General features: G+C 52.6%; 6 protein-coding genes across 10 annotated transcripts; 3 read left to right on the forward strand and 3 right to left on the reverse strand.

Annotated features, from left to right (window-relative positions):
• Positions 1-390: 390 nt before the first annotated feature.
• KVP18_004735 (uncharacterized protein) lies at positions 391-8,358 on the reverse strand (the record flags this gene model as incomplete). 2 transcript variants are annotated; one of them, XM_067957660.1, is made up of 3 exons in its annotated part: positions 391-4,460; positions 4,553-8,311; positions 8,340-8,358. In XM_067957660.1, 3 exons carry the CDS (start codon positions 8,356-8,358, stop codon positions 391-393), a joined length of 7,848 nt encoding a protein of 2,615 aa, XP_067812557.1. The 2 variants fall into 2 exon arrangements, with proteins under 2 accessions (XP_067812557.1, XP_067812558.1); XM_067957661.1 differs by lacking the exon at positions 8,340-8,358 and having other exon boundaries at positions 4,553-8,240.
• Positions 8,359-8,587: 229 nt separating this feature from the next.
• On the forward strand, positions 8,588-9,034 carry KVP18_004738 (uncharacterized protein; the record flags this gene model as incomplete). The annotated part of the gene is made up of 1 exon (XM_067957667.1): positions 8,588-9,034. The coding sequence occupies one exon, from the start codon at positions 8,588-8,590 to the stop codon at positions 9,032-9,034; it is 447 nt and encodes a 148-aa protein (XP_067812564.1).
• A 26-nt stretch (positions 9,035-9,060) lies between these two features.
• On the forward strand, positions 9,061-9,813 carry KVP18_004734 (uncharacterized protein; the record flags this gene model as incomplete). Its single annotated transcript, XM_067957658.1, has 1 exon — positions 9,061-9,813. The coding sequence occupies one exon, from the start codon at positions 9,061-9,063 to the stop codon at positions 9,811-9,813; it is 753 nt and encodes a 250-aa protein (XP_067812556.1).
• Positions 9,814-9,828: 15 nt separating this feature from the next.
• KVP18_004737 (uncharacterized protein) lies at positions 9,829-10,476 on the reverse strand (the record flags this gene model as incomplete). Of its 2 annotated transcripts, none has more annotated exons than XM_067957666.1 (1): positions 9,829-10,476. In XM_067957666.1, one exon carries the CDS (start codon positions 10,474-10,476, stop codon positions 9,829-9,831), a length of 648 nt encoding a protein of 215 aa, XP_067812563.1. The 2 variants fall into 2 exon arrangements, with proteins under 2 accessions (XP_067812563.1, XP_067812562.1); XM_067957665.1 differs by having other exon boundaries at positions 9,829-10,332.
• A 9-nt stretch (positions 10,477-10,485) lies between these two features.
• Positions 10,486-12,384, forward strand: KVP18_004742 (uncharacterized protein; the record flags this gene model as incomplete). The annotated part of the gene is made up of 1 exon (XM_067957672.1): positions 10,486-12,384. The coding sequence occupies one exon, from the start codon at positions 10,486-10,488 to the stop codon at positions 12,382-12,384; it is 1,899 nt and encodes a 632-aa protein (XP_067812569.1).
• Positions 12,385-12,387: 3 nt separating this feature from the next.
• Positions 12,388-13,408, reverse strand: KVP18_004745 (uncharacterized protein; the record flags this gene model as incomplete). Of its 3 annotated transcripts, XM_067957680.1 has the most annotated exons (2): positions 12,388-12,853; positions 12,883-13,408. In XM_067957680.1, coding segments are annotated over 2 exons (992 nt in total), but the record flags the coding sequence as incomplete, so codon positions are not given. The 3 variants fall into 3 exon arrangements, with proteins under 3 accessions (XP_067812575.1, XP_067812576.1, XP_067812577.1); XM_067957681.1 differs by lacking the exon at positions 12,883-13,408 and having other exon boundaries at positions 12,388-12,648; XM_067957682.1 differs by lacking the exon at positions 12,388-12,853 and having other exon boundaries at positions 12,879-13,370.

Here is a 13,408-nt window from a genome sequence, read left to right on the forward strand (position 1 = left end):
CTTCAAAGGAGACCATCATGCCAAATCCACACAGATGTGCCATCTGAGAATGTCTCTCTCTCTCGTAGATGGCACAAGTGATAATTAAAAAGACAACGAGAGTGTATTAAAGGTTCGGAATCTGACATGATCCGTCTTTGATTTCTGGAAGCTGCGACCATCCATCAGCCACGATGTCTCAAATTGCTAGCGGAAGTCACAAAATGGTGTGCGACCCAGACCCGCCAACTAATCCTGATTAATGAGTCATCTACGAGAGATTTATCATTAATACATTAGCAGCTTTCCCTACCCCAAGCTAACAAAAAAACACATTCAACAAAACACTAACGAGATAGTAAACACAGAGCAGTCTCACATTCAACAGATAGTAAACAAAATGAATTTAAATTAAAACCCAAAAGTCGCGGCCTCCCGCCATTCAGAGAGCAAGTCGTAAAACTTGTCTCTCGACATCGGCGTCGCAAATATCAGGTTCCACTCGAAGCCTGAAGGAAAGCCATCCACAGGCGGTCCGCTAACAACCATGCACCGCTTGTTGAACAGCTTAGAATCACCCTTAAGGTCCTTCAGCAGCTGCGACTGTGTTCCTTTGGCGATGAGCTTCAAGGCGGATACAGCGCAGGAGTAAGGGAACGGGCCCTCCTTCGGATCGATGCGCCACTCAATTTGAGTCATGTCAAGACTTGCTTTCCAATGAAAGACGTCCTTTGTTTTCTGGTCGATCTGCGTCTTGCACTTGTTGCCTTGTCGAATCACATCTCTCATTTCCGTCGGCAAGTCCTGGACACCGTTGGGGTATTTGTCCTTGTCCCAAAGTGTAAGGCTCAACGGGTACTCCCATTGCGAATGCGGGGCGAACCTATCCGGGTCGATGGAACGTTCATTGACCAATGCAGCGGTAAAGGAGCAGAAGGACTTCTCCTTGTTCCCCTTGTCCTTCATCATGCTACAGGCCAGATCCAAGCTCTCTCTCAAACCCTTGCATCGCCGAAGTGTAATGTAAAGTTCCGGATCCGAGGCCAGGGCCACGTTGTTGAGGATGTAGCACCCTGTCAACACGATCTCCATGTCGCACTTGTACTCATTGTAGACATCCGTCAGGATCTGTCCGACCTGTCCTTGGTAGAAGGAGTCGACTGTGCCGGGAACCTTTTCACATGCGAAGTACGCAACCAACCCAAGAGCGCAGCGAATCATCCTCAGATTCCGCAGATTGGCCGTCTTACCCAGAACGTTCAGAATGGCGACAACGATGTGGTTGATGTCCTGAACCGTCAGTGAGATTCGTTCCCAACTTCGAGGACCTGGAGGCCTCTCGAGTATGTCAAAGGCGGACACGATGGGAGCTTCTTCGTTGATGTCGCTACAATCCCACTTGTCCGCCGGCTTTTTGGAAGCCTTAGGTTTTACGGCTGTGCCTGGTGCAGCGGGTGGAGGTGGAGGACAGTTGGCCAGAAGGGCTATGAGGACCCTATGAGCGTCCATATGCACCATAGCGTGAGTGTCGGCATTCGCCAGAATCCTAGATATGGCATTGACGCCTCCAGCAGCGACAAATTCCTTGCCGATTTCGTCGCCATGTACAATTAAGCGCCTCGCGCACCTCAACGCAGAGATCGTGAGCTCAACGTTGAGTGAGTCGGAGCTGGCTTGACCGTCAAACAGAGCGGAGAGGAATGTGAAAACGCCATTCTTCACCAGCTCACGACCGGCATCCATATCAGTTGATGGCACGCCCAGAACAAAAATCCCGTAGCTGTAAAGATCCTCATCCGCATTGGAATTTAGCACCTTCAGCACGGTCTTGATGCCATTGAGCTTAACAAACTTCTCAGCGTTCGCCGGTAGGCGGGAAAGGCATCCGAGAACATCAAAGGTCATGCAGTACATCGGGATTAAGGTCCGGCCCGATTGAGTCTGCATCATCTTTAGTATCGGCTCTAGAATCTTCCCAAACTGGGTCATGTACTTCTCAGTGTTCTCCATGACCAGATTGCTGACGGTGCGGCACGCGACTTCCACAAGCCAATCAGGCATGTTCTTGGATTTGTTGAAGAATCCAATGAAGGTCTCCTCGACATTGCGCCTGCAGAAGGCTTCAATGTTAGGCGTGAACAGCGCCAAGTTAGCCATCGCCTTGAACATCGAGCCTAGGCACCGGAAAGCCTTTTCATCCTGGGACCCGTCGTAGCCTTGGATGGTCTCGATGACGTACTCAACAGCGCCCTTTTTTCCGTAGATCTCCTTCATGTCATTGCGTTTGAAGCAGGTGTTCGTCACAAGGACAGCAGCTCCGTTTGCGACATCATAGTCCAGTTTCGATTTGTTCTTCCCAATCTTCATGCTGTTTGCCATGACATCCATGTTTAGCTCCACACCCTTGTCCTTCACGAAGCGGTTGATGTTAGGGCCATGACCGATGGTGGTGTTGGCAAGGGCTAGGCAGGCGTTGGTCTGCGTAGCAGCGGTGTCAATCTCTGTGTTCTTCAGGCACCTCCTAAGCAATCCCAAGCAGGCTTCGACGCCGCCGAGTTCGCCAATCTGCGTCTTTATCGCGGGAACAGTCGCTAGTGTACCTAGAAGGAACAGAACGTCCGGTAGAAGCCTGTTCTGTGCGTTCTTGTCGTTCACGATGGCAATTAGCCTCTCGGGCACCTTATTGTCCTGAATAGGTTTCAAAAAATGGTCGTTGATGATCTTTCTCATGGTTCGGAATACTTGACTCAGCACATCGATGGAGTAGTTACCCCGGTCGAACTCATCCCACACGGCAATGAGGGCCTTCATGCCGCTGGTGCCATTGTAGTACTTTCGATGCAGGGCTAGACGCTCCATGAGGGTCATGCGGTTGATTAGCATCGCCTCCCGCTCCGCGACAGATGATGGAATCTTACGGCCATCATCAGTAGCCTCTGCAGTGATGTAAGCCGCGTTCTCCGTCTCCGACCACACCTTCGCAGCGTCGACGTGCTGAGTTGCAGCGAGAGCGGCGTCCACAGGCCATTGCTTGGGGAAGTCTCCCTTCATGTTGTAGATCGCCTTGAGGATTATCGTTGGCTCCTCAGCGTTAACACATTCAGCTGTATTCTCTGCGTGCGCGTGTAGCAGCTCGAAGCAGGAGCAGCCATGTTTGAACTCGTCGCATTGGAAATCCTTCACCTGCTTGTCAGTCCACTTGTGCTGCGCATAATCCTCAGTGTACATGGTCAGGAAGTCGAAGTGACGCATCACTGTGGGTGCGTTCTTCAGAACGAGGGTGTCGCCGGCACTGACCTTGCCAGTCCACATCTCGTAGAGTTTCTTCAGAGTCATCTCCTCAGGCTCGTCCTCATGGATGTTCTTCTTAACGATCTCCAAAAGAACCCCTATCTTCTTTGCGTCTTCAGGTTCAAGATTCTCCATCATAGTCTCGATGGCAGTTAACAGCGCTTTCGCGTGGCCATTCTTGTTCACTATCCGAGCGTTTGCTTCGTCATCGGAGATTACCTTCAACAGCTCCAACGCAGCCTCTGTGGCAACTACGTTGCCCTCCTGTACCAAATTGAACGCGTTCCCACAGAGAGGTCCCAGCGTATCTCTGGCGATTCTTGCGCTGATCTCATCATCCGTGACGGCGAGATCTTTGAATGCCTTCGCGGTCTTCATGAAGTTGCTCAAGTCCTCGCATTCTTGAGCTGCCTGATCCAACCCATCCAACCCGTCTAGCTTCAACGCCTCAGCACTCGCAGCAGACAGTAGGTCAGCCAGCGCGGCAGAAAGAGCCGCCTTCTGCTCACCTGTCACCTCAGGATCCTGGGAAACCGTATTCATCATCATCCTGAACCTCTGAATGGCCGCCACCTGATCCTGCGTCGACAAGTCTTTCAGATTCTTCTTCAGAACACGACCCAGATGTACGATCGCGTCAGGATTACCCTTACACAACTCCTCAAGATTCTTCACAAAGGCCCTTTCCTTCAGCATGGGACAGCCGTTGAGCTGAGCTAGAAGATCCATGCCAGCTGAAATCAGTCCCGATGAACTGCGATGACGGTTCATGAGCGCACTGATCTCGCAAGCGAAATCATCGGCTTTCCCCTTGCGACCTTTCGTCTTGCAACAGCGCGCGATCAGCTCTGTGCCTTGAGGATCTCGCTCTGCGACAGCTGACAAGAACTCCATTATGTTCTGAACGATCTCAGGATCCGACTCAAACTGCTTCAAGTGGTGCAATGCGGTTGTAATCATGTCGGCCTTCTCGACATTAGTTAAGAAGTCCTTCAGCAGGTCAGGCCTCGTTCGGGCCGCTGAGAGTACTCGGTAGGCATCGCACACAAAACGCTTTGGTGGGACCTTCTTCGATTTCACGAAGCCTCCGAGGTTCTCCATCAGAGCGGGGACGAACTTCGGGTGCAGGGTTTTGAAGCCGTAGGGCGAGGTAGGCTCATTCCAGTACTTATCAGCCAACCGACGTCCAACTGGGAAATATTGAGGGAAAGACAAGAAATAAAGCTCCAAGAGAGAAAGACTAAAACAATACCCCTCAGAGGAGGAATAGAACCTTGCTTACCCTTGGCCATCGCAGCAAGCTGGTCGTGCTCGAATTCGTCACAGGCTTCCCCGAGTGAGTCCATAGCTTTCTGCAGGTCCTTGTAGGTGGCAGCAGGATCGTCGCAATCCGATTGAATGAAGACGGCGAGCTCATTGCATAGGCGCGCTAACGTCTTCTTCCAGTTCTGAGGGCGTTCTTGAGTAGTGCTGATGATCTGCTTCAGCAGGGATTTAATCTGCTCATCGGCACCCAGAATCTTCAGCAGCCCTCCACAGGCGAGAGATAGTCGAGGATGGTTCGGATGAAGATTCATAAGGTCACTGACGATCTCCATCAACCCAGATTCGGCGAGTAGCTTCCTGTCGTTCTTATCAGTGACGGCATTCAGGAACTCAAGAGCCTGTGCACAGACGTCAGGATCATTTCTGTTGTACTTGAGGACGCGTTTCATCGCTGAAATCGCATCGTCAGTCTGTTCGGGCCTCTTCTGGAACCAAGCCTTCATTCGAGAACATCCCCGTACCTGATCGAGGCAATTGAGGGCAGCTCGCATCCGAGGCGGGTCCTCAGCATAGTCGTCCACATGCTTCAGAAGAGATTTCATCAGACCCTTCTTCAGAGCCATCTCCACCATAGAGTCAGAAGGATCTCGCAACAACTCGCTGGCGGCTTCAACAGCGTAGACCTTCGTAGCATGATCTGCGCCACTGTCCATCGTATGAACGATATGTTCCATCAGCCCTCCGAATTCGGGGACCTTGGTCACGTCGGTTTTCATCGCTGCCAACACCTTACAAGCCTCCACGAGAATGCTGGGATCCTCTTCGTAAAGCCCTGGCATCAAGCAGAGCTTGGCTACCATCCCCTTCTTGTAAGCCACCTCGCAATTGGCGTCATCGTGGCGCATGAGCCTTCGCATTGCTCTCAGACAACTCTTCACGCCGGTCCGCTGATCTTCAGAGGACGGTCCAGCATGCAAATCTTCGTAGAGCGCGACCAGGTTAGCGACGCCGTTCCTTCGAGTGAGATTCGCACATCCATTTCTTGTTTGGGCGACGTTGTTAAATACGGTGCACATGTCGGCGGACAGCTTCGTGGTGTCAGGACATTTAGTGTTCTTCTTGCGGCGGGACTTGATCATCGCGACGACGGGCTCGCCTATTTTACCGATGTCGACTCGAGCTGCGATTCTAGACCCCTCTACGCTGAGCGTGAGCTGACTGAGATTCTCCAACGCGGCCATGGATGTAGGCATATCATCCCCCTTCGCGGCCTTGTCGAGGATCTGGATGTTGTCAACAATCTCCCTCTCAAGTTCGTCCGCAGGCATAAGAACGGCCAGCACCGGATTCATGAAGCGCTTGACTCTCATATTGTTGGTGTAGCGCCTAGAGACTGCCTTGCACATCTGTACAGCTCCATTTCGACGCATATTATTCGCCAACTCAGGGTCCTGCTTCAGCATTTTATCCAGGAACCTAAACCCAGCCTCCTGGACGTCCTCGTACAGCGCCACCTTCTCCATATAAGCAATCACGTGCTTCCCGGCCCCTTGCTGCATTACCAGGTGGCATGTCCGAGGGTTTTTGTCGCAGAGCTCGCAGAGAATGTTGATGCAGCTGACGTTCACCTTCTTGAGGTCGTAGTACTTCTTCATCACTTTCATCACCTGGTCGATCAGTGACGCGACCTCCTCCTCACCCGGAACCGGACTGCGGACGCATATGCGCTCTACTGTCCTCAAAATGTCAATCAGTGAGTGAGAGTCGCCGAGGATGTCCTGGCGGTCGATCAGCGCCTTCATTGACGGGTTCTGACAGAGGATCAGGGCCTCTAGCATGAGTGGAACGTTCATTGAGGTGTTCACCTTGGCCAACTGCTCCACGGAGTGGCATGCCTTCTTGATGCATTCCGGTTGGTGGTCGAACTTACTCATCTCGACCCATCTCTTGATGTGGGAGAGGATGGTAGAGGTGTGCGAGTGCTGGAAGTGCGTTGACAATCTGGGCACTTGTGTAAGGCCGTTGACAGTTGCCAAGGCAAAGGCACAAGCTTTGTAGTTCAATCTTGCCTGCGATAAAGCCTTCTCCAGGCTGTTCAACGTTCGGGTAACGTCCGTCTCAGTCGCAATCGCCTCCAAGATAGTCAACGCTTGTGAGTGGACCTCGGCGTCGTCTTGCTGGCTGACCATAGCTAGTACCACAGCTTCGACGGTGTTGGTTTCTTGAAGAGCTTGCGTGCTTTCTTGGAGGGCCACACACCTAGTAAAAAAACCCATCGCAGCCTTGCAGAGGGCTGGCGCCTCAGCATGGTCGGCCAGAGCGGTATTGCAGGATGGCAAGAACTCGGTAAATGCACCGATGTTATCCACCGCCGATGCCAAACGACCAAATGCCAAGAAGGCTTGCGCCTGGTATGCCGGGTCCATTGGGAGATTCCTCTGGCATCGACCCACAACTGCTATGGCCTCCTCGACGTTCAACGCAGCAACCACCTCCATGTGCGCCCCGTCAGCGATCATCTTCAAGCCAGCGCTCATCACTTCGTCATCGTCGTCTCCTGCGTTCTGTAGGGTGTCCAGCACCGACTTGAATCCGCCGAGTTTGCTGACTTCCTTTGCCGTCTCGGCGCTACTAACCATATTAGCTAGGCAGCGTATCACCGCGGCGCTGGCACTAGGGTAGTTTTGGCACTCTTTAAGGGCGCCAACCAGGTTTGTGACTCCACCGGCCTTCACAATCTTATCGCAGTTCCCAGGCTTCGCACTTATTGCGCTCATCATCTTAGCAGCCCCAGTAAGGCCTTTAACCGTATCTGGAGTTAACTTTCGACTGGAGTCCTTAATCGCGCCACAGAGAAGCGGAATTCCACCTTGTCTGACTATTTCATCAGCGAAGTGAGACACGTAGGATAGCGAGGAGAGCATCGTCATAGCCTCCTTCTTTTCGGGGGTGCCGTCCTCAGCCTTTTCCAAGTTCTTCAGACAATTCTTAAGCTCTTCAGGTCCGAGGAAACACGCCATGGTCTCACTACCCTTCTCAACGATAGCCTTCTTACTTTTAAAACCGTCGATGATGTCCATGGTGACAGGCAAGAAACGTGTGCTGGGGTGCTGCTTGGCGACATTCCGCGCGACGACCAGAGCCTGCTCCACAGCATTAAAGTCGCCAGGTACTGTGGCTCCGATCTTCGACTTACAGAATTGTAGGAGCTTCTCCAAGGCATCATGTTCATTAAGGAGCGCAGGTCCTTCCTGCGATGTAGCCACCGTGTTCAGAACCGACATCGCCATCAGCGCCATCGTCGGCTTGCATGAGGGTTTAAGAACCTGCAGAATGCCTGGAACTATAGGCGCAGGGTCCATATCAATACCAATGCTAGATAGGTTCCGGATAGCCTGCAGCCCCAAACCTAAGGATTCGTCATCGCCGGCAGTGCTATTCACCAGCTGTTCCACAATCTTCTTACCGCCAGCGACTTCAAAGGCCTCCTTCAACTCGCAGGACTCAGATGCCAGCCCTTCGCAGATTCCCCACATCACTTTAGCCGCACAGATGACTACGTCGTTGTCGTCGCCATACTTCTGGACTGCCGTGTGCACAGCGGCGAGGACCTCGAGGTCAAGCGCCGCCAACGCATTTTCCTTGTACTTGATGACTGGAGGCACAAGCAGCTCCGAAAGTGATCGCAGCCCAAAGACCATCATTCGCTTGAAGTTCTGGTTCTTCTTTACAGAAGCTACGGCAGCCTCGACGCCAGCATCGGCCTGACGCTTAACTGAATTGATAGGAATCAACCGACTCACTCTTAGTAACAGGTGCCATTGCTAATCAGAATTGAGCTTTTATAACTCTTTGTGGGGCTTCGTCACAGCGTCATGTTCTTTAGAACTAGTACCGCGCTCTGCAAGTTGTCAAACAGTCATGAGCTTTGAATAGAACGTAAGCTTTGAATAGAATGACTTCGCATATCTGACAGTTTGTGAAATAGATTACCTTTCCTGAATCTTTCCCTGCTTTGAAATGAAATTGACGCATTTCCTAAACTAAAAGCATGAAATTGGCTGCAGTTTCTGAATCTAACCAGATCGCCAACCTGGCGATTGCTGGTCTACTTGACAAGACGGGAAAAGGAGAGTCTATCCGCAGACATCGACGCAATCCCAGCAATGCAGGAGCTCTTTTTGGATCCCTAAGGCACACTGCAATCCCCAGCCCTCCTCAAACCTCGAGTGACGCTACCGTTCCTTCCCGTGTTACCTTCGATTCGCACCTCCCTCAGCGCGCTCCAAGTACCACTACCACCCTTCAGCTGCGCTCAGCGGATGTACCGCCTCCTGCAGAGGCCGGCACTGCAGAGGCCGGCACTGCGGAGGATCTGCTTCCTGCGCCGCTGGATGTACTGATGGGTGCGCTTCTAATCATGTTGCTCATTCTTGGCCGGTATTTCCTTATGGACATGAAGACTGCTGTCCCAGATGTTTTTCATGATGATTCATAAATAGAGGTTAAATACCGAACATTAATATGAAACTGGTTAGCTTGCCCAAACCACAACTTAGGTGCTTGACGTTGGCCAGCACAATTGGAGGGCCCCGTGATGCTGAACTGGACACGGCATCGTATTCCGGCGGCACTTCTCACCAGATTAGCTTTCCGCTCCAACCCGTACCCATTCGTGATAATGTCCATCTTACGCTTCCCCGCAGCTTCTATGGTGCTCCGGCGGCGGATCAGATGTGGGGATTCTCAACGTTCAAGCCCCAGAAGAATCGTTTAGCTGACAACAGCAAATCGATATTCCCTAACGAGGAACCCGAAGGTTGTGGCTGGAGCTTACTAGCCAAGACAGTCCCAGCTGTCCCCAGCCAAGGAGGTGCAGGTGTCTCGGCAGAGAATGACCAAGATGTCGTGGAACAACCGAAGACCGATTTGGGAAAAGAATTCCTCGCACCTGACGCTACTGATCTCCCTGCATGGTTCACGAATGTAGTTGGCGAAGATATCCATCACTGGCGACACCTAACCGGGTTCCCACCCACACGCCGCGGCCCATACGACGATCACCTGGAGTCCCTCAATCACCACGAATTCAAGAGGTCGTGTAAGCTGTCGAATGTCACACTCGCCTTCATCTGCGGTGTAGCGTTGCTGTTGATTGTGCTCGCGGCGCTCATACTCGGAGGAACTGGCGAGCTGGATGCCATCCTAGATTTCATTCGTGTGGTCATGACCATTGCGAGTGTTGCGGTGACTTCAAATACGACGTCAGCTAACTGAAATAAATTGACATAGTTATTGTCTAAACCCTCTGAATCCGTTGACCCTTTGTTGCCCAAACAGAGGAGGTCGCTTCCTTTGTTTTGCCTCTTGTTTTGCCGCTTGCTGTTGCTTCAACTGCTCCTCAGCAAGTTGTTCATCAAGCTTCTTTTCGGCGTCCACAGCCTTTCCTTTCAGAGACTCCAACCGCCGCAAACCCTCTACATTCCCTTTAAGTCGTTGCTGCACGACCCACAAGAAGTTTGGATCGTTGTTCAGCCCAGCCGGCTTTTTCTCCAAGTACTCAAGAAGTTGTTTTGGGTCAGAGGGTAGTGATTCTCTGTAGTGATCCCGAATTGTGTCGATGACACCGGCTTGGTAATCAGGTGGGCCTCCAACGTCGTCATTCAATCCGGCACCAGTAAACTCGTTGTCGTCCTTACGACGTGTCAACCGCTCCTCTCTTAACCGCGACAGTTGTGCTATATGCTCGCTGTAGGCAATGAGCTCCTCCACCTCATCCAATCCGAGCACGACCATAGCGCGATGCGCTTCGAGGTCGATTAGATCAGAGGATTTCAAAGTATCTTGGAGTATTTGGACGCCTTGCAGTTTGGGCAAGTAGACCAGCGGGCCAAGTGCGGCGAGTACCCTGTTAGGTGCAGTTACATGAAAAATCCGCATTTGACTGCCATGGTGGTCACCAGGAGCCTGTCTTACAGACAACCTCTCCAGTCACTCGAGATTCCAGGTGGAGCAATTTCCGTGGGCAGCGCAGTGCGCTGCGTTTGCGCCGACGACACGTGGGTAGCCACGGTAACCGCAGTGGAGCGATCAATGGAAGACGACGACACATCGGAGGACTGGGTGCTATTGGAGTGGTTTCTGCGGCCAAGCGAACTCGTTAACGAGGCTAAATCAGAGAACCAGAGCGTTCACTTGAACCTCCTTGAGGAATTCGAGCAGGCCACCGCGCCCCGCGAAGTCGTCGGTTTGGTTGGCGGGGTCGGCGAGTGGAAACGGGCCAAGGATATCGTTGGAATAGCACACGTGATTGGCCTTGAGGCATGGAAAAATCTGGACGACGACCAGAAAGCGTTGCCTGAGAACTTCTACTACCGCACTTCCTACGACTGCACCACTAAAAAGCTGTCACCCCCCTTACAGAGGAACTTTTTAGAACCCAACTCCGAGTACCTCACTTGGTGTGAAGCCCGCGGTTTCGATCCTCGAAAACTGTCAGACACCGACATGGACTCACTTCCGCGCTGGCTCCCACGGTTCCCCACGCCTGAACGTCTGGCGTACGCGTGCCGTCTCTGTGGGTTCCTCTATCCCACTCCAGGTGGCGAGTGGGACGTGAACTTCAGCTTGACTGGTGGCGAGTTCAGTATGCTAACCAACTGTCAGGACTGCAAGAATCTCGGCATATCGAAGTCGATCCTAGGCCCTATTGAACTGGAGAAGAGGGGCATCGTGGCTCGCGTCACTTTTGGTGACATCGCAGCCTTTGGACAGCGGAGTGCGGTTCAACGGAGTAGTGTACGACGCGCCGCTAGGAAGCGGCAACGAACGGAAGACTTCAGTGACGACTCCTACGAGCCGGATGAGATAGATGAAGACCCCGAGGACATGGAGCTTCCAGAGGACCCTCCTCTAAAGAAACGCAAACACGACGACAAATCTCCCGACTCTGAATTAGGGTTTCCTCTGGATCGGCCGCCTCAGCGCCGCAATGACCGCCTCCTATCACAACTCAGCGGCATATTTGCCAAGGGTCTACAGCAGGTCTTGGTCACTGACGTCGATGAGGCCTACCGTGGCCCCGACGGCGCTGAGACGTTGGCGGTCCGCATTGTGAACGCACTAGATGACGTCCAAGCTGCAACCGGCGATCGCGTTGCACTGCTACAGAACCTCCGACGAGAAGACAACGCGGAACTCCGAAGCAAAATTCTCTCCAGCCAACTTCGAGTATCGGAGTTGGTTCGCATGAACAGTAGTGAGTTGGCGCCCGGATTCCTGCGCGATAGACGGAAGCACGATCAGGAAAAGTACTTCAAAACCAACGTCATCGTCCCTGATGGCCCCAACAAGGTAATCCGAAAGACACACAAAGGCATTGAGGAAGTAGGTCGCAGCGAAGTTCTCTCCCCCTCCACACCTCGTGAATCGCGTGCCACCTCGCCTTCCACCAGCGTCTCCTCCGAGGACGAGAGCAACGACGTTCTCCTCCAGCATGAGGACTCGGAAAGCGAGAGCGTCGTGTCGGTTCCTGATCCAGCGTCCCTGCCTGTTCCTGACTCCGAAGACGTCACAAAGCTGCGTACTCTCCTAGGCGGGATTCCAACACTGCAGGGCTCGCGCTATTCTGTCGACACGTCATTCGCAGACAGTAGCGATCTGATGTTCGACCTTTCCCCCATCACCGGAGACTTCGTACTAAACCGCATAAATGAGTACATGGACGCCCTAGAGAACACTTTTGGTGCCGGGACTCGCTCACACACCCTTGTGAGCGTCGCAGCCAATAGGATCCGAGCCACTGCAAATGAGCAGACCGCCTGTTTATCCAACATGGACGCGTGTTGACTTTCACTGACTTCTTCTTTGTTGTCCATCCAAACTTGTCACTTGTTGCTGCTTGTCACGCCGACGCTCAGGTACAATCTTCACAGTGCCGTACTTCACCGACGCTGCCGCCACGTCTGCGGCCCAGAGATCTTCATACTCCTCCAAGCAGGTTGGGAAGTTTAGCTCTTGCTGCAGTCCCGACAACACATTAGAAAGCTCCTCGTAGCTCTGCGGGTTTAGAGTGGTGCCTGTCTCCGTGAGCGTTTTCAGATGGGACCGCATAGAAGTGAGTCGGAAACTCGTCGCAGGGCCCAAAACATCCGCCGGCACGGCCACATCCTTGTAACGAGGGGCGAAAACAGGTAGGTCAACCTTTCGGTAAACAGGGCGGATTTGAGGTACGCGGAACTCGAGGGTCTGAGCATGCTCTATCGGAATGGGAATGTTCCGGTGAAGGGTCTGGTTGTGGTGCTCAGAAGAGTGGGCGCTGCATCACCGATTCCGAACTGCACTCACTTCCCGAACCAAGGCAAGTCGCCGCCAGCGTAGACTGGCTCCTCACTGTACTCCTCCTCAAAGATCGTTTCTTGGATGAACTGACTTCTGGCGGTGGAGACCTCTACCGGTATTGTGGAGGCTCTTGTGGATAGTGTGACATCGATGTTGGATTTTACCTCGTCCATTAAGTTATCGAAAACTTGCGGCTCCAAGTCAGACATGACAGTGACCGTTTCCAAGACGTCCTCGACCTCGGTCACCTCGCTCTGAGTCTCAGGTCTGGTTTCGATAACGTTCTCGATGACGTTCTCGACATACTTCGGGATCTTGACGACCCTCTCAGACTCAAATATCTCCTCCTCTTCCACCAAGTGCTCAGTGAACTTAGGAACCTTCACCAGACGTTGGCTCTCAAACAGCTCCTCCTCTTCCACAAGATGTTCGACGAACTTGGGAACCTTCACCAGACGTTCGCTCTCGAAAAGTTCGTCCTCCTCGACAAGTCTCTCGACGTACTTGGGAACCTTCACAACCCTTTCAGACT

The sequence above is a fragment of a genome (genome assembly GCF_019968955.1).
Source record: "MAG: Porospora cf. gigantea A chromosome Unknown PgA_NODE_145_length_33736_cov_325.084_2001-33736, whole genome shotgun sequence".
NCBI classification, from domain to species: domain Eukaryota; phylum Apicomplexa; class Conoidasida; order Eugregarinorida; family Porosporidae; genus Porospora; species Porospora cf. gigantea A.